The sequence below is a fragment of the Tympanuchus pallidicinctus genome, unplaced genomic scaffold, assembly GCF_026119805.1.
Source record: "Tympanuchus pallidicinctus isolate F22 unplaced genomic scaffold, pur_lepc_1.0 scaffold8, whole genome shotgun sequence".
Classification (NCBI taxonomy): domain Eukaryota; kingdom Metazoa; phylum Chordata; class Aves; order Galliformes; family Phasianidae; genus Tympanuchus; species Tympanuchus pallidicinctus.
In genome coordinates, this window is record NW_026294802.1 from 12831239 (window position 1) to 12857039 (window position 25801).

Below are 25801 nucleotides of genomic sequence, written 5' to 3' on the forward strand. Positions count from 1 at the left end.
TGACGATAAAGCTTCTCTTTATTACAGACCTACAAAAGGAGATCCATAAAATACTTCCATTTTCTCTTATAAAATTATGACGGGAGCCTGTGGGTTTGCAGAGGATTTGTACCTGTCCTGGGGACATCCAAACAGAGGGATCAAGACAGTTTCCACAGACAAGGCAGAGGCATTCTCAGCTTTAAGCCCACCCAGAGCAGATAAGCCTCCACATGTTGTGGAGGAGTTGCTCCATGCAGAGGAACAGCTGCCCTCTGCACTGGACTGTCAGATACTAGACAAAAGAAAAAATTCCTCCTCTTAGCTCAGCAGAAGTTCCACACGTCAGCAATTTGCTGATGAACACAGGCTCCTAATCCCAGCTGCATTCCTCATTTTGAGGATGAGCAGCCCTGCTCCTCAGCACCCTTTACAACTACTGCTGCTCAAGAGAAGGGGGGGAGCAGGAAGGAACGGTTACAAAACTGTCCATCTCCTAAAAACCCCAAACAGAAGAAAACCCCAGGCCGTACGAGGCAGGCAGCCCGCTTGCTCCTCAACTCTCCTAGACAAGGAATGCATAACATAGATATATCCAGAGGCAGAGGTACAGCCACCCTTTAACTTCAGGCTCCAATGAGTTTCTTGAGGAATGCTTCCAGCTGATCCTCGTCCTTTATCCCCACAAACTTATCCACAACATCTCCATTCTTCATCGCCAGCACTGTTGGCACTGCCGACACCTGGGGGCAAGAAAGACAGAAACCCATGTGAGCAGAGGCTGCAAGAAGCCCAGCTGCACCCAGTCCCAAATGGAGCTCTACAGCTGTGCCCATCCAGAGTTCCCTGCCATGGACAGGGAGACAACTGCAGCTGGCAGAGGACTGAAAGCTTTTCTCTTTGCTAAAGCTTTGCTTTGAACTGCGGGGACTCGACTTTCTGAAGCTGAGGGCATTTGGTTATAAACAGGGACGGCTCTGCCTGCAGGTCAGGGAGCTGATGCCACAGTGCTCAAAGCTGGCACATACCCTACAAAACGACAATGAGACAGAGTTCCTTCTCTCTGTGGCTTCATCTCTGCATTGCCTTATACAGCAGTCTGTGTTAAGTCTCAACAGCTTTTCTAGATATAATAAGACCCACAATTTAAAAGACAAGACCACACCTAATATAAAAGCAAAAGGTAAAGCTATTTTCCCCTCCAGTACAAGCTCGCCTTCCTTTTTATCCTATCATAAACAGACAAACCCAGGCTTTTACCAGGCTGCCTCTCTGACATGATGACCTTTAGACATTTTATGGCCAGGGTGCTATTAGATAGGACCTGTATTCCTCTTCAGATAGCACAGGAGCTGAAGGAGGGCTCCCCACCCATCAGCAAGCAAGAGGAAGACTTTTGCCATCCTCCAACCCCCTGTGACCCATCTTTCTTCTTCTGCCCCTACCGATCAGATAAGACAGAAATCCCTCCAGCCAGAGCCCAGGAGCCAGCTGCACTGCTCCAGGTGCTATTTTTCTCATCCAGAACAAAGTTTGCTGGGAATTACTGAAGAGAACAGCAGTGGAAATGATGACACTCCCTGGGGACTTACTGAGTGAGTGGAGACAGAAGAGACCTCATGCATGTGATCACGAGGAGCTGCTGCAGCTCAGAGACATGGTCAGGGCACTGAGCAGACAGCCTGTTTGTCCCCACCCAACTCCAGCACAAAGCCTCTCCCCCCCAACCACCTCCTGTCCTTATCTCGCCCCTCTGCCAGCCTGTAGGGCCTTCTCTAGTGCACTCCAGCTGTCCCAGCCCCGCTGCCAGCACGGATCTGCCACGCTCACAAATCCTTCCTGCAGGAAACCCTCCAGAGGTCTGGCTTCTCTCCCAGCAGGAGGCTGAGATGAAAGGGACATTTTGTTCTTCCCTTCCCGCCTGGACCAGCAGTCTGTCCTCTGGGGTTTGTGCAGTTCCATCTGAGTGCATAGGAGTGCCGGGGCTGCTACCAGCCTGCCAGCCCTGCTGAGACACAGGTTCTTCAGCTCCTCCTAGTGACAGGCTGAGGCAGGGCCGTGCTACTCTGATGGCAAGCTCCTTGGGATTTTAGGGATGAGGATACTGAAGTTGACTGGTCTCTTCCTGGCAAAGCTCCACCGAGCCTCCTGGATTGCAAACTGGGTTTGTAACAAGTACCCCGAGGTTACAGGGCCAGGAGTCAGTGAGGTGGGTGAGAGCCAGCAACCCTGTGGAACCCTGCAGCTGCTCAGAAACAGAGTGCTTTGACAGCATCCTTCCTGCCATACTTGTATTTGCTGCTTATGAAGCAAACAGCCTGAGAATTATAAAAAGCAAACTCTATTTTTACCTTCTTTTTTGGGGGCTTGGTTTGCACTGAAACTAAATAAACTCTCTTCTTCCTTCAAAGCATTTCTGAAGAAAAAGTCAGGCTGCTTTTGATCAGCACTGGCCAAACAGATAAATGTAAGCAGACACACAGGCTATTCGTGGCAGAGCTCACACTGAGGGAATTCTTTCCCATCTGAAGCTGAGGACACCAAGAGCTGGGCAGGGAAGGGCCTTCACCCAGCCTTAGGAACAAAGCATAGCAGGAACGAGCTCTGCCAACAACCAATGTCCCCACGTCCATCAGTCCTAAGGGCAGCTCATGTGCCCACAGGCTGCAGGAGGAGCAAGGGTTGCTCCTTCCCAACAGACACCAGGCCAAGGCAAAAAAGGAATGTAAGGAATTTCAAGAGAAAGCAAATTAAACAAAAACACTCCTCCCTTCCTGCTCCCAAGAGGTCAAGAGCTGGCTGGAGGAGCAGCAAAAGGCCACAGCTGGCAAGGAGAGGAACAAGACAAAAGGAGGAACTCTCAGAGGTTCTCTGCATGCTGCACTACCTGGATAGAGGAGGGTGCCTGGGGCATCTCTGGTCTGAGGAAATGCTTCCATGTATCATGGTAGATGGGGCTGCTAGGAGCTAATGGCATGCTCTAGCTTCTCCTGGGGGCTCTCTCTTCCTCCTCCAACACCAAGGAAGCCAGTGGAAAGTACATTGTGCAATCAGGCACATACACAGCAACATGGGGTGTATGTGTGTAAGCAGGGGAAGGGGCACAGGTTGATGAGGCTTCCTGGCAACTAGCAGGGAGTTGTGAGGATGGCACAGACCCTGAAACAAAAACCTCAGCTTGTAGATATCCAATCTCAGATGGAAAGACTTAAAAACAAACAAATAAAAACTCTTTGACTCAGCCTCAGCGATTCCCCATCAGCTCTCATGCCCACATCTCTCCTTTAGGTGGCAACTTCCCAGTAGACAGAAAAAGAGCAAGCATGAGCATGGGGCACAACCTAAACTTTTGCATGAAAAGAATGCCTCAAATCATGAGGATCAAACCTTTATCTATCCTTTACCCATCTGCAGCTATCCTACTCACCAACACTACCTGGGAAGGGATTCAGCTGCGTGCAGAACGGTCAGGACCAGATACATGCATCGCTGCAAGAGCAGAAGATGCAGAGACAATCCTCGGTCCTCTTGCAAAACAAAACTTCACTGTGTCTGTATGTTAGGCTCCAGAAAGAAGTCAGTCCTTGCTTGGACCTACATCATCAGAGCTGGAAGACAGGCAGACCCTGCAAATAAATAGCTGTATGCCTGCAGCTTCTCATGCACATTCAGTAGCCGTGCTTGCAGTAATCACACTTACAGAACAAAGGAACTTTCAGCCTCTTTTTCAAGACCTTTCTTCCCATATTTGTATTCTGCTTGCCATTTTCCAGCCATCTGAGATCATCCTCCTGTAATGCTAGCTCATTCAGCCTACTGGAAGGCTTGGAACAATATCACAGTTAAGCTAATAATCTCCGTTCTCTTCTCCTTAGGATGGTTGCAGCAGAACCTCCCCTGCACCTATCAGGATTACCTACTTTCTGACTACAGCAGAAACAGCCTCTTTAACCTGTTCTTACCAGCATCCCTGAGCTGCAGAGCCATCAGGCTGCAATACAGTGAGCCAGCACTCATTCTCCTTGGCTCTGGTGTGTCTGAGAACACACCGCTGCCAAAAACAGCATGAGAGGCTCTTGTGCTCAGCCCACGGAAGCTACAAGTGACACTGGTGGGTAACAGCTGAGAGGGCACTCAACCACAGCACCAGCAGGAAGTTCTCTCTGGGAAGGAGTGGGAGGAAACAAACTGCTTTGACTTCATCGTCCTTCTGGCACAGCAGAGTATGAGAACAGGACAGTACATCTCCTCCACACTTAAAGCGATGGCTTGCTCAGGGAGCTGGCGTGCAGTTTGCTGGGCACCTCTGGAAGCTTCCTGTGTTAGCCTCAGCCACTGAGGGCACACACTGCCCTCAGGGGCAGGACTTAGCCTAGGAGAGGGAGTAGCTCCATCTGCGTGATATGCAAGTGAAAATGAAGTATTTTCTTACTTTCTTCTCTGTAAGACACAGCAGCAGGATACTCCAACTCAGTACGCTGAACTGTTGCTTACAGGAAGCAGCCAGCACAGTCCTCAAAGGAATTTCTGCATTTCATAAACTGCCTAATTGCTGAAGGTTAGAAGGGGGAGAGAATAAAAAGTCAAATGTGCCAAAGCTGTGGCCTTGTCCAGTCCCCCTCCTTGCTCCTCCCTGGAGCAAGGTAGTGCAGGGACACGAGGAACAAGCACGTGAAATGCTAACACAGTCACTGAGGTCCATGCTTGTCAAGAAAAGAATGCACACTCCCGCTGTGCTCAGGTGTTCTCTGACCTGAGTTCCATCTGTCCAAACAAAGCCTATGGCATCTCCTTGTGATGCAGCTTAAGGACAAGACTCTGTCACCCAGCAAGAATGAGCAAAAGAGAGAGGAAGGGCTCCCTGCATGGAGGATGGTGTCTAAGAGTGCAACAGCCTGGGGCCTGTTGCTTGATGCTCCCACCCTACACCCAAGCAACCTGTGCACAAAGTAAAAATGCTGCACACACCGCATTTGCAGTGATAAACTTCTGTGTGGCTGAGAGGACACACAGATTTCTGTGTTTCTGCAGATAGGGATGCCAGATAAGAGCAGCAGAGCTGGGGGAAAGGCACACAGTGAAATCCACTCACTAGAGACCGACCAAGCGGACCAGGAGCCAGGAAGCAGAACTGGGCTTCCCCTCCCCACCCAGACTATGCTGTGCTTTCATTCCCTTTGCAGAGGAACATGCCCTGCACCAACAGCATCAGCAAGCTTGTGCTTTTCTGGTTCCTACCTCGTACTCAATCGCAAGGTCTGTGTGATCATCGATGTCCACTTTGGCCATCACCACTTTCCCCTCCTGCTTGGCCACCATCTTCTCTAAGCGGGGGCCTAGGATCTTGCAGGGACCACACCACCTAAGGAGAAAGAGGAGAGGACATACAAAGAGGCAAGTGCAGCAGCAGCTATAGAAGCCTGGCTGGGACCTTCAGCACTGTTTCACCTCTTCTGACCTCTGTGCCACAGGACAGTGGTGGCACTTCAACACTGAGTGCACACATTAACCAGGACCAGCAGCCTTCGCTGTCCTCCATACACTTCTCATCACTTGTCCCTCCTCTCACGTGCTGAGCTGTTACCCTGCTGATCACATCACCACCACGGTGCAAGCATCACAGTCAGGTGCATTGGCTCTTGCTGGTTATCAAACCATAGACTTCAGCTCCATATGGCAACCTGACCTAGTGCCAGATCTGGAGGCTGTGGCAGGGGGGTTGGAACTTGATGATCCTTGGGGTCCCTTCCAATACAATCCATACTATGATTCCACGATATGCACTGCACGGCTTACAGAAATCCCCCATTAGCTGCAAAAATTAGAGATGCAGCAGCTGCAGAAAGACCATGGCAAACATGGCAGATTTTGCAATGTTCTGTACAGGGAAAACACTCACAGCTTCCTCTAGCTGCACTGGTAAGGAAGATGTGAACTTCCTCAATTGGGGGAAAATGTGAATGAAAGCTCTGAGTGCCCTTTCCATCTAAAATTGATGCTGTGGTGAGATTTGTTAGCCTCCCTCCACAAAAGGTTCTAGGCTTTCAGTTATTCGTCCTCTTCTCCCTGGATGATCCCTGTTAATGTAAATTTTGGCTTGTTCAGAGCAGTTTGAGGGCTGTTTTAACATCTGTTTGCCCAGAATCAGCCACAGCTGGCTCATATGACAGCACTACAGGGAAATGGAAATACTTGAATAAACTAAGGGAATCAGTATTGTTAATGAAGCAGATTACATCTAGGAATATTTTTACTGGCAAGAAAGTGACAGTGTTTTTACTGACCACAAATGCTGCTACTGGTAAAACAAAGCTGTTGCCAGTTGTTGGCATTTGTTGTTGAGAGCCCTGGTTCAAGAGCACAGAATCACAGAATGGTAGGGGTTGGAAAGGACCTTTGGCAATTTCCCAGTCCAACCCCCTGCAATTGCAGGTTCCCTAGAGTGAGTTGCACAGGAAAGTATCTAAAGAGATCTTTAATATCTCCAGTTTGTGCCCATTACCCCCTGTCCTGTCACTGCACACCACTGAAAAGAGCCTGACTCCATTTATTTGACTGCTACACTCTAAATATTTATAAACAGTGATGAGATCCCCCTTCAGCTTTCTTTTCTCCAGAGTGAACAGTCCCAGGGCTCTTGTACAGGAGATGCTCCAGGCCCCACATAATCTTTGTGGTCCTTCGCTGCGCTCTCTCGAGATGTTCTCTGTGGTTTTTTTTGAACTGACAAGCTCAGAACTGGACACAGCAATCCAGCTGAGGCTCCACCAGGGCAGAGAAGAGGAGGATAACCTCACTTAAACTACTGGCTGCACTTTTTGTAAAGCACCCCAGGATAACGTTGGCTTTGTTGGCCACGAGGACACTTCTCACTGAGAAAACTTGAAAGCCATAATGTGATGCTACGGGAGCACACAAAGCACAGTGTGCACCCAGGGGCAGCACTATCATTTAGCGTTTTTAAGGGGGATTTCACCCCAGCAGCTAACAAAAGGTGCTATTGGAACTGCCCAAGCCCGGAGGCACCTGTTACAGGCTGACACAACACGCGGACCGAGTGACTTCGGCACGGCCACCCTGCCCTGGGGAGCTCTGTTCTCCACCGCCTCTGCAAAGCTCTGGCCTCGCTGTGCGTGGCACTTACTGCGCGTGGAAATCCACCACCACGGGCTTAGGGCTGTTCACCACCCTCTCCTGGAAGTCACCTCCGTCCTGCACGTTGAATGCGCTGCAGCGGATGGCCGAGCCGCCGAAGGTCCGGCTGGATAAGCCCTGCGGGGCCAACTGCCTGGGCCCGAGGGGCAGCGGCCTGCGTCCCAGGGCCAGCAGCCTCCGCAGCGCCAGCCTCTGGGCCATCTGCGAAGAGAACGGAGGGGACGTGAGGAGACCCCGCAGAACTCCGAGTTCCTCCCGCCAAGCCGCAGCCCCACCGCCTGCACGGCCAACAACCCCCGGCCCGCACCTTCCTGGCACGGAGGTGACCCCTGCCCAACCCCGCTTCCGTCCAGCGGCCCCGCCCCCCAGCACGCTGATTGGCCTACCTAGCCGGAGCGGTGGGCTCTTACTGGCTGCTGCGGCTGTCAGCTAGGAAGGAGGATGTTGCACCGCAAGGGCGGATCCAGAGCGACGATTGGCGGAGAACAACGCCAATCAGCGCTCAGGTCCCACCCCCGCCGCGGAGCGCGCTTTTCGCACGTGGCTCGAGGAATGACGGCGCACCTCTGGGTTAACGTCACGATTTTTTTTGTTTTAAGCTTCGTAGGAAGAACAGTGCCATACAAAACGCGTTCGTTAGACAAGAGCGCACAGCAGGCAGTAACTCACTTTAACACAACTTACACCGAAGTACAGCTCTGCAGGACAAGAATGGTTTCGGTGGGTGCTCCTCTCCTGCGGCTGCAAACACAGCGCCCCTTCCAAAGGGATCCTGCCTGCCAGCTCCAAGGCAGCGGGGTAGAAACCAGAGCTGCCGTGTTTGATCAGCAGTGCATGAATAACACAGACCTGCATTCCCTTCTCAGGATCTACTGGGCACCACAGAACCAGGTGGCAGCAAAGCCTCTGACATCGGCCACTGGATACAACCCTGGGAGAAGTGCACGGAGCACAATGGAAGAGTAAGCGGGCAGCATTTCGTAGGCAATTTTCTAAGGAGAACCACAATTTAAGGCAACGCATTCACTGTGGATTTACAGTCTGCAGATCTCTTGTGGGAATTTGGGGAGGTGAGAGAACATCAGGAGCATAAGCATCAGCATACACGGCACACAGCTGACTCCCAGCGACAGCCAGCTGACCTGGCTCAGCTGCTCTTATCATTCCCTAAACGAAGCCAAATAAAAAGCCCACAGTGCTAAGGCTGTAGCAAGGAGCTTCTGATGCTGATCAACACCAACATCATTTCTCCTGTCCTGCATGTCTGAGCAGGTATGAACATCCTTAAGAAGCAGCACCTCTAGCAAGTACAGTACATGCAGATAGGAGCAAGAACTCTTTTATCGTCTCATCCACTTCTTCTGCTGCCCAGCCTCTGCAAACACAAAGCAGAGGTGGTAAGAGCTGGAGTTTCACTGAAACAGCTGGACTCAAAGGATTGTGAGAGCTTTAGGTACAGCCCTACCATGATCCAGGAAGCACAAATACAAAGGGGCATTCTTTCAGGTGCTATAGAAGTGGAAGATGTGCGTGGAGATAGAAGTCTATTCTCTCTCACTGTCTCTATTGCCTAGAAATCACATAGACTCAAGGTTGAGCTCAAAACTTCTCCTACTTTGCAACTCCAAGGCCTTGGAGAGAACCCCAGGAACCCACAGACTGACAAATGCAAACAGTAGGCAAAGAGGGAGCAATAAAGTGCAGACAACCAACCAGTCAATGCTTGTTAGACTTCAAGATGACTGGAGGGGATAAAAAGAAATAAGACAATGAGCACTTTAACAACATCAAAGTTCACCCAAAACTTTCTTGATGGAACATAGTGCAAATAGAAAAAATATTGGTCATGCTTTGTAAAACACAGGGGTAACATTTCAGGTTTCTTGGTGTGGGAAGAAAAAAAATGTTAGGACAGGAGGGTCAAGCTCAGTGTAATTGTCTCAGTCCTAGGTGTTCTAAGCAAGCTATTCACCCCTGCAGAGGGAATGTTCTTCTGAATTGCTCTGCAGGAAGTGACAAATTATCCTATTCATACCATAACTAAAAGCCACCACCTCTCTCCACTCAAGCTTCGTCGCTGCCCTAACTCAAACGCAGGGAAACTGCCATGAAGTTTGTTTGGTTTGAAGTACCACGTCAGGATTCAGCAACGCAAACAAATCTTCAAGTACACAGAGCATCCAGCGACCTGAAAGCTTCCACCAGGCTGAAGCAGAACATAAGCCAGTTCCCTCGGAAGAGGCAGGTGACAGGAATTCCTAAACTCTCCCTTTTTCGACCCCTGGACGTCGCTGTAAATTACTGGTTTACTACAGAAACACAAACACCATCTTTAAGCAACTCTGAACTCCGCCAGGACAAAGCAGGAGCCTCAGCATCACTGGATTCCAGGCTCTGACTTATCCTTCAGAGCACGTCGGTCCTTTTTGTAACAGCAAGATCTGGGCAGGTCTTTGGCAATTCATGATCAGTGGAAGGGGCTGGGATGTAAAAGGCGTGTAGGAGAGGGAAGAATCCCGCCGTGGATCCCTGTTACAGTATTGTCACAACAGCACCTGTGGATTTCCACATGGTGTGAGAAATTCTAAAATTCATCCTTGGCATGAACAAAATGGTGCAGAGGACGGAGTGGTATGACATGATCTCTCAGCAACTGGTCTTGGGACCCTTGGCGGCTGTCAGGGAGTTTGTCACCTGAGAAGTCCATGACAGCATGATCCTCCAGCAGGCCAGCATCCACCGCGTGACGCCGGAGCCTCTCATTCCCAATAAGCCCCTGCATTCTCGCATACCCCTGCTGACAGAAGGGAGGCAGCTTCTGACGTGTGAGGGCAAAGAGGAAACAGGATTCTACCAGGAAAAACATTTTAAAAAAAAAAAAAAAAATCAGATTCACCAGAGAAACCATTTAGAGAACAATTCACACAAGTTCCTGAAGACACTTAGAAAAGAAGGCAGAAAGGATCAGGGAAGAGTGGAGTTTCCCACCTGGAGCTTTGCACCAGGGTTGCAGCAGCGTAACTGACTCAATGCTGCATGTATGAGGAGATGTATACTGGAGGTGCCAATCCACACTGACAGAAAAAAACATTTGAGTTTTCAGCCCTCTGTCATCATATTCATGCCAGAGAACTGGCTGTGTGCCATGTTCCCCCATTAGGTTGTCAGACCAAAAAAGGAGGCAGCAGAGGTTCTCCAGCTTCCATATCCCACCATCCCCATTTTCACTCATCTCCTGCTGGAAACAATCCCACCCAGGGTAAATGAGAACAGATCAGACATCTGATGGCAGAAAGGAACATCTGGATAACGGAAGAACAAGGCAAACTACAGCCAGAAAGGGGACTGAACCAAATCTCGTATGCTCATGAATCCAGGTGCAGTTGGGTCAATCTTTTTGTGGAGGTGAGCAAGAGCAAAGGCTATCTGGGAATGTACACACAGCACCAGCACTTTCTCCTGTTTGTACAGCTATTTATGAGGGTGGATAGTGATAGGACAAGGGGGAATGGTTTTAAACTGAGACAGGGGAGGTTTAGGTTAGATTTTAGAAGGAAGTTTTTCACACAGAGGGTGATGAAGCACTGGAACAGGTTGTCCAAGGAGGCTCTGGATGCCCCATCCTTGGAGGCATTCAAGGCCAGGCTGGATGTGGCTCTGGGCAGCCTGGTTTGGTGGCTGGTGACCCTGCACACAGCAGGGGGTTGAAACTGGATGATCTTTGTGGCCCAGGCCATTCTATGATTCTGTGATTCTACTGTCTGGGGAGTGCATCAGAAAGGTGTCACTGTGAGTGTCAGTGCATCACAGGGAAATCTCAGTTATCTGCAGAAGAGATCACTCCTGTCACACGTCCATCCCTCGCATCCCCCCTCCTCCTCCTGCATCCTCGACCCCGGGGGCTCAAATTACCTGCAAAGAAATTGCGCAGGTCAGTGCCGAGGCAGTTCTCCAAGAAGCGCCTCAGAGGCAGGATGTGAGCGTTTGGGGCTGTCCAGTCTGTCAGAAAATCCTCCACAATGTGATGGATGGCATCTGGGCGGGGGAGAGGCAAATCTGGGGGATGAAGTCTCATCTCACGCTCTGCCAATAGAATATTAAGGGAATCTCTCAGAATCAAAACTGCATTAAAAAGGGCTTGGAAAGCAGAAAGCAACTACAGCAGCTGTTCAGTTTTTGTTCTGACCTGCTAATCCCTACCTCACTTTTATTTACAATCCCGTGTTAGCTTTGTCCTGAAGAGCCCTGCCACTGCAGAGCTGCCCCTTATCGCTGACCACAGTGTTTCCTGTCATTTCACTTTTTGCTCCTGTTCCCTCCGGGTAGAGACTGCCAGCCAGGCTGAATTGTGTTCAAGTTTTAATGCTGCTACCAATCATACTCCTTTCTGGGGAAGTCAGGGCAGACCCTGAACACCAGGCTTCTGGAGATGAAGATTCAGAACACGCATTTCCCAAGGAAATGTGTTCTGAGTGAGTTTGCTGGATAAAATATTCATCTGCAAATGTTTTGTTTCTGGCTGCTTCAATCACTACTTGACCTCTCGGACTTGATGGGGCCACAGAAAGCAACTTCCTTCTGGCAGGAACACAAAACAGCCCAACTCTGACTGTCAGGACTCCGCAGAATGCAAGCACTGCAGGCTGCAAAGGCAGGCAACATTCATCACTGCCTCATGACTCTGGAGACAGCATATCTGTTTATTCATCTTCTCCAATGTGAGGTCTCCAGTATAACCTGCCCCATTTTGGCAGGACTAATGGAAGTTTCTTTTCTTCAGCTCACACAGTGGCAGCAAGCGCCTCACAAGATGAATGTGAAGGTAGTAGAGGAGGAGATTTGCAGCATGTTCCAGTCTTGCCCCATACCCACTCTGGCTCTCAACTACCTTTTTCTCTATTTTGCTCTTATCAGGTAATTAACAGAGAGGCTACAAAGCTTACCTGTAGGGAGGCGCTTGTAGTAGTAAATAACAGGGTGCAAGAAGTTGGACTGCCAGGCATGTTGTGCCTCTCCCACAGCTCGGTTGTAGTAGAAGACATCCTTGTCATCTCCTGAGAAGTTCCTCCCGTACTCCATGACGACAACAAACAGCCCTGCAGGGGCTTTTCTCCCTGTCTGTGTTTCCAGCTCAGCCAAGATTCCAACTGGGTATTCTTCCAGGTATTCAAACACTGTGGCATTCCTACGAATTGCAATCACAACCGTAAGACCTCTGCTGGAGAAAAACCACCTGGGATCCAACACTCCCTCAGCAGATTGAGGCTAAGGCCAAAGAGCCATCAGGTAGTTATCATTTTTAGTCACTACAGATTTGGGCTGGGCTTGATGCAGAGCTTACAAAGGCTGCATATACTGTTACAAGACTTCATTCTACTCCCAGACTCTGAGATTCCTCTAACAGTGCCCAAGGAAAGTTTTTCCCTAGGGAGAGTGAAAGAGAACAAAAACTCCGAGCCTAGCAGAAATGCCTGGACCATCTCAGACTTTTAAGAGGAAATAATTTGCAGAACTGGGGACAGCAGCACCACTCATGGCAGCGGTACAGGTTTTGAGGTATCTGCCTGTGTGACATCAATGGCAGCAACGTAGCAACTTTTGTGGTGGCACCAAAGGCAGCGACAGTGAAGAAAAAGAAACGAAACAGTGGAACACGGTGCTGGGAATAATTGCTCACTCACTCACTCTCTCAGCAGTATGATGTCAGCCAGGACACTGAACATCTGGTAGAGGCCTGAGGCCTCGTTCACCCGCTTGATGATGGAATTGGTCAGCTGTGTAATAGGGTAGACTGCGGATGGCCAGGGGACACCATGGTGACGGTTTTCCAATAGGCGGTGGACTGCACGAGCTGAGACATTGAGAGAAACAAAGACAGCTTATTTAAAAATCCAGCCTTGCACATTTGGAAAAAAAAGAAAAATCCCACTGCTCTGCTGCACAGAGATCCTGGCAGGATACAATAAAGAAGCTTAACTGCTCATCCCGCCCAGATTGCTACCAGCTGCAGTGGAGATGCCCTCAGAAAGCTGATGTGATGCTGAGTGGCTGGTAAGGGGGCAAGGGGTCCCTGGGGTATTTCATTTCTTCTGAGCAGCTCTATAATGATAAGGATGAACGCACACACAAACAGAAATTCTCCCTGCTGCTGAAAGCTGCTGGGTTTTAACACGGCAGCACAGACCTCTCACCCACAGCCTGCCACGAGGCACAGCATCTGGCAGGCAGAAATTTATTGTTACATAAATAAGAGACGGCGGGCCAGAGAGACACAAGACAAAACAAAGACAGACAATCAAAGACTTCAGATATGACCCCAAGGCGCTTCCATGGCCTCTCCTCCCCGTCAGACTATGCAGCTGCATCTTGGCTATGTTTTGTTATTCTTACTGCCAGCACAAGATGAAGGGTCACCCTTTTCTATCTAGCACTAAGCTATGAATTGTTCTTTGGAAAGCAGCACTGAACCCCAGCCCCTGCCCTTTCTATAAGCCCCAGTACTCACTTGTGTACCGGAAGCCATGGATGAAACCCCCAGCAGATTTCCTGAAGTCAACAGAGTGGCTAGCAGTGCCAAGAACAAAGAGCCCTCGAGTGCCTCTGGACTCGTAATTGGGTTTGATCTGAGGATATTTGCTTTTATTCCCTCTTCCTGGCATCATTCTAAGGGATCTGATGTGCAAAACAGAATAGCAAGCTGTCAAGAAGGGCAGGGGTGGAAAAAGAAAGAGGGCTTCTGATAAGGCACATATCACACGGCAGCCACAGCAAGACACTGCTCCATGTTTCTGTTGCCTTCAGTGGAACTCACTACTTTCCCAAGAGCATAAGGTCAGCAAGGATCCTCCAGAAGAAAAGGGCACACCTCTCAAGGTAGCTGTGGCCACCATCAAATACCAGCCTGAACCACTGACAATGAACTTCAGGAGATAGCAAAGTTAGCAATACCATTTCAAGCTGAAGAATATATTAGGATACAAAGGTGAAACAAAAATTGAGTCTTCAGAAGGAAAAAAAAAAAAAAAAAAAAAAAAAAAGCAGATGAAGCTTTTCTGTAGCAATCTGCATTTGTGCCATCCTCACTCCGTTGAGCTATGAAGACATAAACTTTTCCTGGAACATCCAAGGCCCAGCACTGCCACCTGCTCACCCCTACAGCCTGTCAGTCAGAGGGCAGCACACATTCCTGCTGGGACACAAACACAGGACTGTGCAGCACCAGGTAACCTGGAGCACACGGAGGCCTGGGCAGTGCTACCAGCAGAAGAGCTGTGATCACGCTACCTGGCCTTCCCCTCCTCCTTGCCCTGGCCTGTCAGTCTCTTGCTATAAATACATTCTTCCCTAGACACTGGTTCTGCCTCACCTGTTGTAGATAGAGAAGTCAAACTTCCAGCCCAGACAGCGGATGACACGGTCATACGGCGCGCGAGTAGCAAAGTTATCCAGTTCATCCTGAGGGAGGGTGATCCCATCGATGCCTGCGCTGGTGTTCCTGTTCTCCAGGTAGAACCGAAGTGTGATGTGCAGCTTCCCATTTTTGTCCTTGACAATAGCTAGATCTTCCAGGTCACCTTCCAGAAGTCCATCCAGAGATTTCAGCTGGTACGTATCCAGTAAACCATTGTTAATTGCTCTGCAAAGAAAAGGGAATGAAGAAAGGCTAACGGGCACAGCTGGATCCAGGGCTTGGTCTCAGCCCCTGAAAATGGGATGAGCTTACCGGGTGAGCCTCAGAGCTTTGGTGACACTGCTGATGGCTGTGTCACTGATCACTGCCACTCCTGTGAGCCCTCAGCACGCTCCCCAGCGTGCCTTGTACAAATGAGAAGGGAGCTCTGCCTCCTCTGGCCCTGTTCCTGAACACTCATTAATGCCTTAATTTTCACTGCATTCCTGCTGTGTACAGCAGTGCTATTAGCCCTGCTGAAAGACAGACAGGCACAGAGGGTGTACACAGCATGCTGACAATCAGCTAGGAAGTCCGCAGCAGAACAATTAACCACATGGGGGTCTCTGACCCCCAGGCTCTCTCTGATCAGAGAGTACTCTGCCCTTGTGTGATGCAGACAACCTCTGCTTGCAATCAAGAGAGTTCAAAGGACCAATTCAGGAGCCAGCACTTTTTAATGACACAGAATCCATGGGAACATCTTCCTGTTTCATACTACTCAGCAGCTGCAACCTGGGCTGCTACAAACCAAGGACCTACAGGTAAAAGTACTCATGTTTCCTCCTCCTCCTGGTCTCCTGAGCAAGCAGCAGCTCTCATTTGTTTTTGCTCTAGCTGCGTTAGGAAGAACAACAGTTTCCTACCTCAGATCCCCGACGTAGTGAGTAGCCCAGGAGAGGCGCACGCGGGACCGGCTCACCATGTGGATGAAATTTGTGACACCCAGAATGTTCTCTGCCGTCTCAAAGGCTGAGTTCCCTCGGCCCAAGATCAGCACGGTTTGACCGGCAAAATCCTCCGGGTTGGTAGACACCGTCTCATAACCCTCAACATACTCTGAGCCAGGGAAGTTGACCACGTTGGGGACCCACGTACCAGTGGCAACCAACAGACAGCTGCAAAAAGAGGAATAGCATTAAGGAATACACAGGAGTCACGCTGTTTTTCCATCTCACTGCTCCTAACACAGTGGAAGTGACCCCTACAGAATCATAGAATGGCCTGGGTTGAAAAGGATCACAATGATCATCCAGTTTCAACCCCCCTGCTATGTGCAGGGTCGCCAATCACCAGACCAGGCTGCTCAGAGCCACATCCAGCCTGGCCTTGAATGCCTCCAAGGATGGGGCATTCACACACTGGCCAGGTTGACTGGTGCTGCATACATTCCAATTTCAGTAAAACTTCCCCCTGGCTTCACCTAATGACTTGCTCCTACCCTTCCTGTCATTACGGTGACGAGGAGGGCTCTTAATGGCATTGTGTGTAGCAGAAGTCAGTGTGGACACAGTACTTACAAGCTCCACTTATTTCCTAACTTTCAGTTCTTTGTAGATGTGCAGCACTACTACACATGCCGTATTATTAACATGTTTCACAGGTGGATGATAAGCTGCATAAAAATTACTTTGTTTTAAAATGTGTGCTGCCTTTTCATGCAATGGAACAAAAAAAAAAATTTTAAGAGGGATTTTAAAACGCTATCAAATTTATATGAATAGGACTTGCAACAATGCTAATATTTAACACCAAACGTAAACACAGCAGTGTTTTCATAGCTCTCTGTAAGAACGCTTGCCCAAGTATTACAGGAATTACTGCAATTGATAAGGAAGCAGAAAGCAGCAGAACTGAGAGGCAGTGTCTGCTCGCACAGCTCCTGAGAGCAATTTGCTGACGGTGTGTGGGTGTCCCATGCTGAGCTCTGCCCCCTCCAAGCCTGCCAGCCAGCGCACCTTCAAGTGACAGTCAGCGTGACCGGCTGTCGTAGATCTGAGGCTCTCAAGAGAGCTGAGAAATACACTCCATATGCTCACATGAGTAACTCCAAGAGGATTTTTAAGAACATGGTTGAATAGCAGTGTGGGATGTGTGTTTGAGCATGACAAGAGGCATTTGGGGAAGCTTATAAGCTTCACTGGGACTTAAAATAGTAGAATTCTTAAGGTCGGAAAAGACCTTTAAGATCAACTAGTCCAACCATCAACTCATCACCACCGTACCTGCTTTCTGCCAAAGACAGAATTGAACATCAGAGACTGCGTGTCTTGGGTTGAAAAGAACCTGAAATCACCCAATTCCAGCACAGCCCCCTCAGCCCCATTGCTCCCCAGCTCCCTCCTGCTGCTTCTGAATTGAGCAAGGGCCTCAACAAGGTGGGCCACGCTTTTCAACTCAGCTTTTTCTAAATGTGTGTGGATTAACTGAGGTGAAAACAATCCACTCCACCTTATGTATCGACCAGCCTGCGCCTGATCCACCAGCCCCTCAGGTGCCTGATGTGAAGCATCACCGAGAGAAGCACCACGCTGCCAGGAGCTGCTACTTCTCCCCAGCACCCCGCTCACCGTGGCGATGCTCCAGCCTCGGGCTAGGCTGCAAAATCTCCACTTCAGCAGGCGCTCAAGCAGGCTGCGATCAACCTGAAGCAGGGGGCTCGGACAAAACAACCTTTGATTACTCCACAAACGAAAAGCCACGTGGAGAGCCGCGTGCCCTTTACCTGCACTTGTAGCTCTGCCTATTCTGGTCGCTCAACACAAAGTAGTGGCCGTTCCACGCTCGCGGATCCTTCTCCAACGTGACGTGAACGATGGCGGTGTCGTATCGGACGCGCAGCCCTAAGATGGTGGCGAAGTCCTCCAGGTAGCGCACCATGGCGTCGGCGTGGGGGAAGAACTGCCTCGAGTAGCGGCGGAACAGCAGGCGGGGCTCGTGGCTGAGGAGCGAGTTCCAGTCATGCCGCAGGTTGAACTCGCTGTTGGACTTGCCCGTGTGCCGCTTATTGATGCTGATCAGCTTGCGGTGCCGGGGGTAGATGGCGAAGAAGCTGCCGGGCGCGTGGCTGCGCTCGAACACCACGTAGTCGCGGCCGGCCCTCTGCAAGAAGTAGGCGGCCTGCAGGCCGGCAGGGCCGGCTCCTAGCACGCAGTAGTCGTGGTAAAGGAAGGCGGCAGCGCCGGCCGCACACAGGGCGCTGAGGACGAGGCGCGGGAAGAGGCCGCGGGCCATGGCGGGGTGGCGGCTGCCGGGAGAGGAGCGGGAGCGTCGTGGCGCGCAGCACGGCCAACATGGCGGCACCGCCGCCCCTCAGCGTCCGGCGCGGGCCGGCCCCGCCCCTGCCGGCCGCTAGCCAATCGGGACCCGCCGTTCCTCACCTACCTGCCGCTCCTCGCCCTCCCGCCCCACCCTCACCCAATGGAGTGCGGGGCGTGGCTGCCCGAACGCCATGCGCGCCGCATCCGGCCGCGTCCCGCCCGCAGCCGCACCTGCACCATGGACCCGGCCCGCGCAGTTCCTCCCGCGCCGCCGCGCGCGCACGTCTGCGAAGGGGAAGGGAAGCTGCGGGCGCGCGCCGGGCCCGCCACAACCCCGCGCCGCGTCACGTGACTCCGCCTCCGCGCTGGACCACGTGGCCGAGGGCGGGGACGGACCTTAAAGGAGCAGGCACCCCGCCCGCTGCTCCTACTACCACGTGGTCGGCCACCCTCCCCCTCTCCCGCTGCTCCACACAGCACACGCAGAACAGCCGTGCAGAGAAAAGCCACTTTTTATTCCGGCTTCTTTGCCCAGCCGGCCATTTCCAGCGGATCCTGGTGCAGGGAGGTGCCCAGTCGCAGTCCCTTGGTGCTCAGCTCTCTTCTTCTGCAAGAAAAAGCACGGTGGGGCCGCTGCGGCAGGAGGAAAAAGCCACATCCCCACCCTAATTGAAACAGGATCACTGCTCCTCCCTGTGCTGTAGGAATGCCCCAGGCAGCAGGAGTGGGCAGCCTGCACTCCCCTGCTGCCAGATTTGTTATATGTCACACAGTGTAGTCACCGTTTCTGAAACTGGAGTAAAAAAAAAAAAACTAAAAATCCAAATCCAGAAGAACTCAAGGCCTGCCGCTGTCAGCATGAATTCCAGTCCTGGGCAGGCTGTATACAGCTAGCTTGCAAGCTTCTTTTCCTGTGCTCTGGGCCCATACCTCTGTGATACATTCAAGCCCTCCCTCCCTGTCCATGTGTAAGCAAAACCTGACTTCTTGCTCCCAGCTTCTTCTTCCCATTCAACATTCCAACTCTTCCCAATACCCTTTTTCCACCACATACTAAAGCATCCTTGGGGCTCCACCTTCCCCAGCCCCATTCCTTTTGTCATTCCTCCACACTAGCTCTCATCCTCACCCTACATTCCCCCTTTCATCCAGATCACTTAAAAGCACAAACACCTGAGTATACTACAAACCTTCCTCTTCCTCCTCCTCTTCTTCATCCTCCTCATCCTCGTCTGAGCTGAAGGTACCATCAGGCAAGCTGTAGATTCGGATCACCTGTTTGTTGGGGTCTTTGAGGATGAGGTACTTCCCCTCATCCAGCTTCATGCAGATGTCGATGACGCAGCGCAAGATGCCCCAGGCATTCTCTATGCTCAGGTTGATCTGGCTGGCAAACTCATTGGGCTTAAACTGCTGGGTGCCCAAAATCACATGGCGGGCAGAGTCCTTCACATGGTAACGGGACACGTACCTGGTGGGCAAGAAGGAAGAGAGGAGTAGCAGGGGATTAATTTTGGCCACCAAAGTGACATTAAAAAAAAAAAACAGCATGATTGGTTTGCTTTTGTCTTCTGAGAAGGAAGAACCATCCTGACTCTCCAACACTGAAAACTAAAAGCATCTCTTGGCCACTAGCTGTTGCCATCAGTACCACAGCTGGAATCCTCCCACTATCCCAGATCTGACAGAGCAGGAGAGAAGAATTAGTGCCACAGATAAAAACTAAGCAATCGCTTGTGAGTCTAGAATTCAGATACCTCATACCCAAAAACAGAATACAGAATTGCAGAACTACCAGGATTGAACCCTTTTAATTACCCTCAGCTATTATTTTCATTTACAGATAAGACGATATATGCTCAGTGTTGGTGCTGTGCAAAGAAACCACAGGAAAAGCACTCTGGTCTGGATTTCTGCAAAACTGGATGGCTGGCAGAAGGCAGCACACACAGCAGCTCCTTCAGGCCATCAATAACAGGGCACAGACTCAATTGGTTTTAAACTGACAGTTCCAAACAGGCTGTGGTGAAACCTCCTCCTCCACTTGAATTCTCAGTAATGGTGCACTGAGGACCTCAATCAAACTCCTGACAGGTAGCATGGTCACTGCATTTATTTCCCTTGTCGTCAATTTCAGCAAATAGGCTGGGAATGGCAGAGGCTGTCTGCTTGTCACACGCATGAGGTCTTACAAGGTCAGCCACAACAGAGGGCACATCAATCAGACTTTGAGGGGAAGCAACTAAAGTTAATGCTTAGGTCACCACTGGCACGTTCACTGCAAGCTTTACCCACTGCTGTTCAAACTGTGAGGCAATTTTATCATCATCCAGACTCTACCAACAGTTCACTATGATACAGATTGTGTTATATCACAGAGAATGCACTTGAAAGATACTTGGTGTGAAAACCCTGCCTTACCCGAGTTTGAGATATTCTGATCCAGCCAGCAGTGCACAACATGTCCAGCGAGCCAATTTGTAGCTGTTGTTTTTCAGCTCTGTGGCAATCACAGCTCCTCTCTGTGAGTCAAGCTTCTGGCGCCAGTCTACTCCATTGCAGTACTAAGAGGAGAATCAAAAGCAGGGTGAACCTAACAAGCCAGCAGCAATTATCTCTTCAGCCATTGCACGGGGAAGCTCCTCCTATCTAAACTATGATACCGTAACTAGGGAATGCAAATCTCTACTTGCAGAGAGAGCCCCTGCGCTGCAAAGGGAGAAACGCAGTAGCAATGGCTAGGAGAGCATGTCTGCTAGGGATGGTTAATGAGGGCAGCACTGATAAAGATACGCTACTGCACAGAGCACCTGGGAACAAGAATAGGGTTCAAATCAACTACCTCATGCCTGGGTGAGGCTTAATAACAGTGCTAGTCCATCAAAGCTATGCATCTTTGATGGAAGGCAACTCAGGGGACACCACTAGATGTTTGTCTCATCTTGCCTGCTATACCTGGCATGTCAGGCAGCAGTGAAGCAGTTAGAGCTAGCTTTGGGATCTTGTTCTTCCTCACCCTGGAATCCCATTCGTTCAGAGTTTTGATGTTGATGAATGACACTTCGCCGTTAGCTCCCGTCATCACTCCGTCATGCTCACAGCGGACAATGAGATCTATGTCATCTCCCAGCTTCCACCTTCGGTACCTGCAAACACAGTCCAGATCGTTATTTCTGACCCTGGTTCTTCTCCAGACCTTTCCAAGTACTCAGCAAAATCCTTTCATCCTTTATCTGTTCATTGGTTTTGATTGTTTGGTTTTTTTTTCCCTGCAAACCACATTGACCTCCTGCACCCTTGTCAAAGCTGGGAATAAGAGATACATCAGCATACCTGTAAGCAACAGAAGCTACTTCGTTCTTATCCATGTCATCCTCCACAAAGGGGTTTGGGTTGGGAAATTTGTATTTCTCCTTTCCCTGTATACGGAAACAGAAACAAGCACAAGAACAAAACAAAACTTAGAACTCTCCTCTTGGATGAATATTCTGTTATAGCAACCACAGCTGACTTCCCTTACACAGAAAAGACACTCAAATAATTAAGACAACTGATGCAAATCCTCATTTCCATGGTAACCACTTTCTTGTAATCATTGGTCCTCTTAGCACTTCAGCTTTAATAAACATACTCAGAAGCTTGCCCACTTTACCAACAGGAGTGGGATTTCCTCTTTGTAAAATAAAGGTGAAAATCATTTTATACAATGAGTCACTTTGCTCACCATAAGGAATCCCACCTGTTTCAAGCTGACGTAACACCAATACAAACTACCTTTACCAATTTAAACACTTCCGTGCTGAGCAGCTACATTAAGCAAGTCTGAATAAAGTCTTATTTCCAGACTCTTCACAACTCAGACCCTACTGCCCAGGACTGCTTGGCCTTACCATCCTCAGACACTGCTGGGAGAAGTTATGGTTGATGTAAGTTGCTTCCATGGCAAGGTTGCGTGGAGAATTAAAGGAGTTGCCCTCTTCCTGCGGTGGTTCATTAGCTGTTTCACTCACTGTCAGTAGATCTGAGAAAAAAAAAAAACAAAAACAGTCACAAGCTGTTATTATACCTAGAGAGAACTTCTATCAGCTTCAATGAATCTCTACCACCCGTGCCGAAGCAGATCAATGCTGAAAGTACTCTCACAGTCAGCAATATATTGCAGCAATCAGTTTGCTCCAGGTATCTCAGTCTTGGCACTGAGACATAGAATAAATTAAAAAAAAACAAAACAAAAAAACAAAAAAACCCCACCACCACAAAAGCATACAGGAAACAGATTAGCAACAAATAATAAATTTCTTTCAAGAATTTTCCTCACCAAAATCTGAATTGTCCCTCTTGTCAAAGAAAAGCTTGGATCCAACTCTCTGGACAATGATGTCCCAGGAATACACAGAGCGAGTGCAACTCATCAGTGTGGCCAGGATGGCATCTGTGGCAAACACATTCCCTTGAGTCTTGGCCAGCTATGGATACAGAAAACATTATGTTTCAGCAGCACTTACAGACATACCTTTCCTTTCCCAGCCAAGATCAGAAGTGTTAGCAAACCAGATCGTGAATTTTTTCTTCCATACTGAGAAAGACAGATTGCTGGGTACACCACCGACAGCTAAGCCAAGTATGGAGTACTACCTAGCAATCCAAGCACACTCCTGCTCAGACAAGCAAAAAGAAACCTACTACAAAACGCAAATCTGCTGTTGAAGGACTTGGTTCTTACTGCTGAAAGAATCATAAAGGGCAGTCCCTGAGCCTCCCTCATGTCCAAAAAGCAGAAAACTCTAGAAGCAGGTTTTCAACACTGAAGTTCCTTTTCCTGCACTGTTCAAGTACTGGTTTGCCTTTCCTTGGCCAGTATTCCCAGTTTTGCCTTGACCTAGCTTTACCTTAGGTCTAAGGAAAGTACCAAGGTAATACTTTGTTTCCACTTTGCAAGCTGAGAGATGTGGATTTTTCCTGTTTGTCTTTGGTCTGACAGTGACAGGCCTTAAACAACAGCACGCAATGAAAAGCACACCCTTGGATTTGGCAAACCAGTGAACACACCTTTCGGATAACTGGGTCATCAGTAGTAGTGACCGTATGGAAGATACGCTTAATGCTCCTCAGCAGCTTCTCATTCCTCGTTGTAATGCGGTCGAAGGCTTTGTCATAGTATTCCAGGGCTCCACAGCACTCTCTATGGAGAGAAAGGGAGGATGAGCTTGATCACACAAATACCTCCACTGACAAACCACAAAGGACTGAGGGAATGATAGGGCATTCTACCACTCCCAGCTTTGGATGCTTCGCTAGGAACAGTGGGACCAACCCAAGAGACCCCTTGCTCTCCTGCTGTCCAAAAATTTGGTCTATTCAGGAGATTGTTTTAGGAACTTACATGTCCTGTGGCTCTGACACCTCCAGGTAGCGCATCTTCATCAGTCGTGGGAAATCCATCTCTTCCTTCACCTCCCAGTCACTGCGAACTTCCACAGAGGAGTCACGAGGCTTCTGCTGCGCAGTCAGAGGTGAAATGGGTAAAGAGAGAGAAGCACACGTAGCACATCAGGATTCAGAGAAGTCGTATCATGAGCACAGCCAGAAAAACTAAGCCATCACCAGGGTGAGAAACCCGGCTAGTTTACCTGTGACTTCTGGTCCCATTTCTGCCTTACTCCAAACTGCTTCTGAAACTTCTTCTGGAGCCGCAAACGATCCCTATGATGACAAATACGTGAAAAGCCTTACAAGAAGTTCCTGACACAAGAAGCTCTCTGCCACAGTGACTCCCATACTTCCAAATAATCACCAGAGGAACAACACTTTCAGGCACCAAGCCACTGAAACTTTCGCTGAGAATTCTGATATCAAAATGCATGGAGCATTAAGAGCTTTGTTCTTCACTCTGAACACCCTTCAAATGTTTTTATCCTTAATGACTACAACACAATTTTCAGAAAGAGTACATCCTGCTTTAAATTATCACACATACCTCCTGAATTTGACTCAAAATTTCTCCTACATTCTTAAATAGCCGCTTCAAATCCATGCCTGATACTACACACATCAGCAAAATGTAAAATATCCTGAACTGCTTTGCTAGGAGCTTTGTGGATTCTGTTACAGTAACTTAAATTATTATCAACAGTACGTTCACACACTCCAGAAACAAGTGCAGAATGCTTGTATGTGATGCTCGCACCTCTCTTTCTGCTTGGCACTCTTTGGCAGTGTCTGCATGCTGAACTGCAGCATGTTCCTGCGGTCTTTGTCTCTCCGAAGGTTCCTCTGTGGAAACGCAGCAAAGAAAAAGAGAACAATTTAGTGGCAAAGTAATTCTGCATTGCTCTATGCCTCTTTTGAGCCTGCTTCTGAAAATAAGCGTTACCTGTGCAAATCGCATGCGATTCCTCTGGTAGGCAGTTTTCTGTGTCCGTGCTGTATCCACCAACTGGAAGCTAGTCTCATCCTCCTCATGGAAATACGCATACTGACTTCCACCACCAAACTGTGATGAGTACTTGTCTGGAAATAAAATAAATCATCTTGCTCTGAACCTTGGAAACAAAAATATGACACTCCACCCTCCACAAATTCTCCTCAGTAGCCTTCGCTCAAGTCTAATGCACCAACTAGTAGTCCTGCATTAGATTCCACATTTCCTCCCTGCTCTGAGCCTCCCAGAGAAGCACCAGTCAGCACACAGTACAAACCCACAAGGAAACCCTAAGGATAGGGAGAGCCCCACGCAGCTCTCCAAGTGGTGAGACACACTTCTGAAATTAAGAAGCCTCCCCTGCTGAGGTGCGCAGGTAGCTGGTAGAGCCAGTGTGAAACATGAAAGCAGGTATGACATTTGAAGAAAACTCTGCACAAAATAAACAGAACAGCCATCAGACAACACGTACTTGTGTATCTCTTATCCTGATATGTGGCTCCTGTCCAATCCGCCACCTAAGGACAAACAATCAAAATAAGCCAGTATTAATGTTGTGTCCCCCCACAGTAAGGCCTCAAATGGCAAAACAAGGGACTGCTGTATGCTCCTCAACTCCCACCTCTGCACGCAAGCCTCACAAAATGTTCACAATTGACAAGGTGCTCGAGAACCATATAACGTCATATCCCAGAACGGCTCAGGTTAGAAGGAATTTTAAAGATTATCTAAATCCTGGCACGGGCAGGGCTGCTTCGGGCCTCATCCAACCTGGCCTTTAAAGCCTCCAGGTGAGGGGGCAGCCACAATTCTCTGGGCAGCCTGTGCCAGTACCTCACTGCTCTCCAAATGAAGAGCCACCTCCTAACATCTAACCCAGCTCTCCACTCTTGTAGCTCGGTGGAGAAGCACAGGGGTTCGCTCAGCAGCAGCACACTGCAGTACCTTGCCCAGGCGGTCTCCCTTGCTGAAGGGCTGGTAGGGCATATCCTTGAACTGCTCGGGCACGGCGCACGGGCCCCAGCCGGATGGGTTGTCCTGGATCACGGGCGTCACAAACTTCGCCATGGCTCACAGCTCTGCGGGGAACAAGTAGAACGTCCCCTCAGTGCCCGCCCGCTCTGTGCCACCGCGAGGAGAAGGAAAGGGGCACGGAGAAAGCCCGGTACGGGCAGGGGGGGCGGGGGCCCCGGCTCGGCCCCACCGGAACCAGCGGTGACGCCGGGGCGGGGCCGGGGGTCGCGCTGCTCGCAGACCGATCCCGGTAGGGCGGCGGAGCGGGACGAGGCGGCCACGGCGTCCCCTCACCTGCACGGCCGCGTTACGGCCCCGATGACGGCGGATACGGGAGCGACGGCAGCGGAGGCCGGCGAGGAAAGGCCGCGCGCAGCCCCGTCCCGCCCTTATCGCGTCAATACTGCGCGACGGCTGCGCCGCCGAGCGCCACTGTCGTAAAACATATAACGCGGGGAAAGTAGCACGACTGCCGTAAAGCGCGGATCTCCCAGCAGGCGCAGTGCGCCCCGCTGACGTAAC

The 25801-nt window shown here is 49.9% G+C and overlaps 3 protein-coding genes across 4 annotated transcripts; all 3 read right to left on the minus strand.

Annotated features, from left to right (window-relative positions):
• On the minus strand, positions 1 to 7495 carry TXN2 (thioredoxin 2). Its single transcript, XM_052668267.1, has 4 exons — positions 7442 to 7495; positions 7124 to 7335; positions 5218 to 5341; positions 1 to 722 (listed from the first exon to the last, which is right to left on the minus strand). The coding sequence occupies exons 2-4, from the start codon at positions 7333 to 7335 to the stop codon at positions 606 to 608; spliced, it is 453 nt and encodes a 150-aa protein (XP_052524227.1). The 5' UTR covers positions 7442 to 7495; the 3' UTR covers positions 1 to 605.
• A 1426-nt stretch (positions 7496 to 8921) lies between these two features.
• FOXRED2 (FAD dependent oxidoreductase domain containing 2) lies at positions 8922 to 18207 on the minus strand. The gene is made up of 9 exons (XM_052668242.1): positions 18076 to 18207; positions 17310 to 17831; positions 15451 to 15702; positions 14501 to 14770; positions 13640 to 13806; positions 12820 to 12985; positions 12078 to 12319; positions 11047 to 11217; positions 8922 to 9984 (listed from the first exon to the last, which is right to left on the minus strand). The coding sequence occupies exons 2-9, from the start codon at positions 17816 to 17818 to the stop codon at positions 9719 to 9721; spliced, it is 2043 nt and encodes a 680-aa protein (XP_052524202.1). The 5' UTR covers positions 17819 to 17831; positions 18076 to 18207; the 3' UTR covers positions 8922 to 9718.
• Positions 18208 to 18338: 131 nt separating this feature from the next.
• EIF3D (eukaryotic translation initiation factor 3 subunit D) lies at positions 18339 to 25709 on the minus strand. Of its 2 annotated transcripts, none has more exons than XM_052668244.1 (15): positions 25574 to 25709; positions 25211 to 25344; positions 24738 to 24783; positions 24218 to 24354; positions 24032 to 24117; positions 23475 to 23547; positions 23228 to 23340; positions 22894 to 23026; positions 22163 to 22310; positions 21735 to 21865; positions 21178 to 21263; positions 20861 to 20990; positions 20266 to 20408; positions 19035 to 19315; positions 18339 to 18451 (listed from the first exon to the last, which is right to left on the minus strand). In XM_052668244.1, the coding sequence occupies exons 2-15, from the start codon at positions 25331 to 25333 to the stop codon at positions 18438 to 18440; spliced, it is 1644 nt and encodes a 547-aa protein (XP_052524204.1). In that variant the 5' UTR covers positions 25334 to 25344; positions 25574 to 25709; the 3' UTR covers positions 18339 to 18437. The 2 variants fall into 2 exon arrangements, with proteins under 2 accessions (XP_052524204.1, XP_052524203.1); XM_052668243.1 differs by having other exon boundaries at positions 23228 to 23343.
• Between the last annotated feature and the right edge of the window lie 92 nt (positions 25710 to 25801).

Bases quoted from the DNA above. Each gene is read 5' to 3' on its own strand.
- TXN2 (XM_052668267.1), bottom strand. From the start codon at position 7,335: ATGGCCCAGAGGCTGGCGCTGCGGAGGCTGCTGGCCCTGGGACGCAGG. The intron at 5,342-7,123 runs GTAAGTGCCACG...CTTTCTCCTTAG, and splicing joins GTGGTGGATTTCCACGCGCA to GTGGTGTGGTCCCTGCAAGA. The intron at 723-5,217 runs GTAGGAACCAGA...TCTTGCCCCCAG, and splicing joins ACCTTGCGATTGAGTACGAG to GTGTCGGCAGTGCCAACAGT.
- FOXRED2 (XM_052668242.1), bottom strand. From the start codon at position 17,818: ATGGCCCGCGGCCTCTTCCCGCGCCTCGTCCTCAGCGCCCTGTGTGCG. The intron at 14,771-15,450 runs GTAGGAAACTGT...TTTTCTTTGCAG, and splicing joins CACTACGTCGGGGATCTGAG to AGCAATTAACAATGGTTTAC. The intron at 13,807-14,500 runs GTGAGGCAGAAC...TTTGCACATCAG, and splicing joins GACTTCTCTATCTACAACAG to ATCCCTTAGAATGATGCCAG.
- EIF3D (XM_052668243.1), bottom strand. From the start codon at position 25,333: ATGGCGAAGTTTGTGACGCCCGTGATCCAGGACAACCCATCCGGCTGG. The intron at 23,344-23,474 runs GTAAACTAGCCG...CTGACTGCGCAG, and splicing joins AATGGGACCAGAAGTCACAG to CAGAAGCCTCGTGACTCCTC. The intron at 19,316-20,265 runs GTAAGGCAGGGT...CTTGCCCACCAG, and splicing joins TCAGAATATCTCAAACTCGG to GTACGTGTCCCGTTACCATG.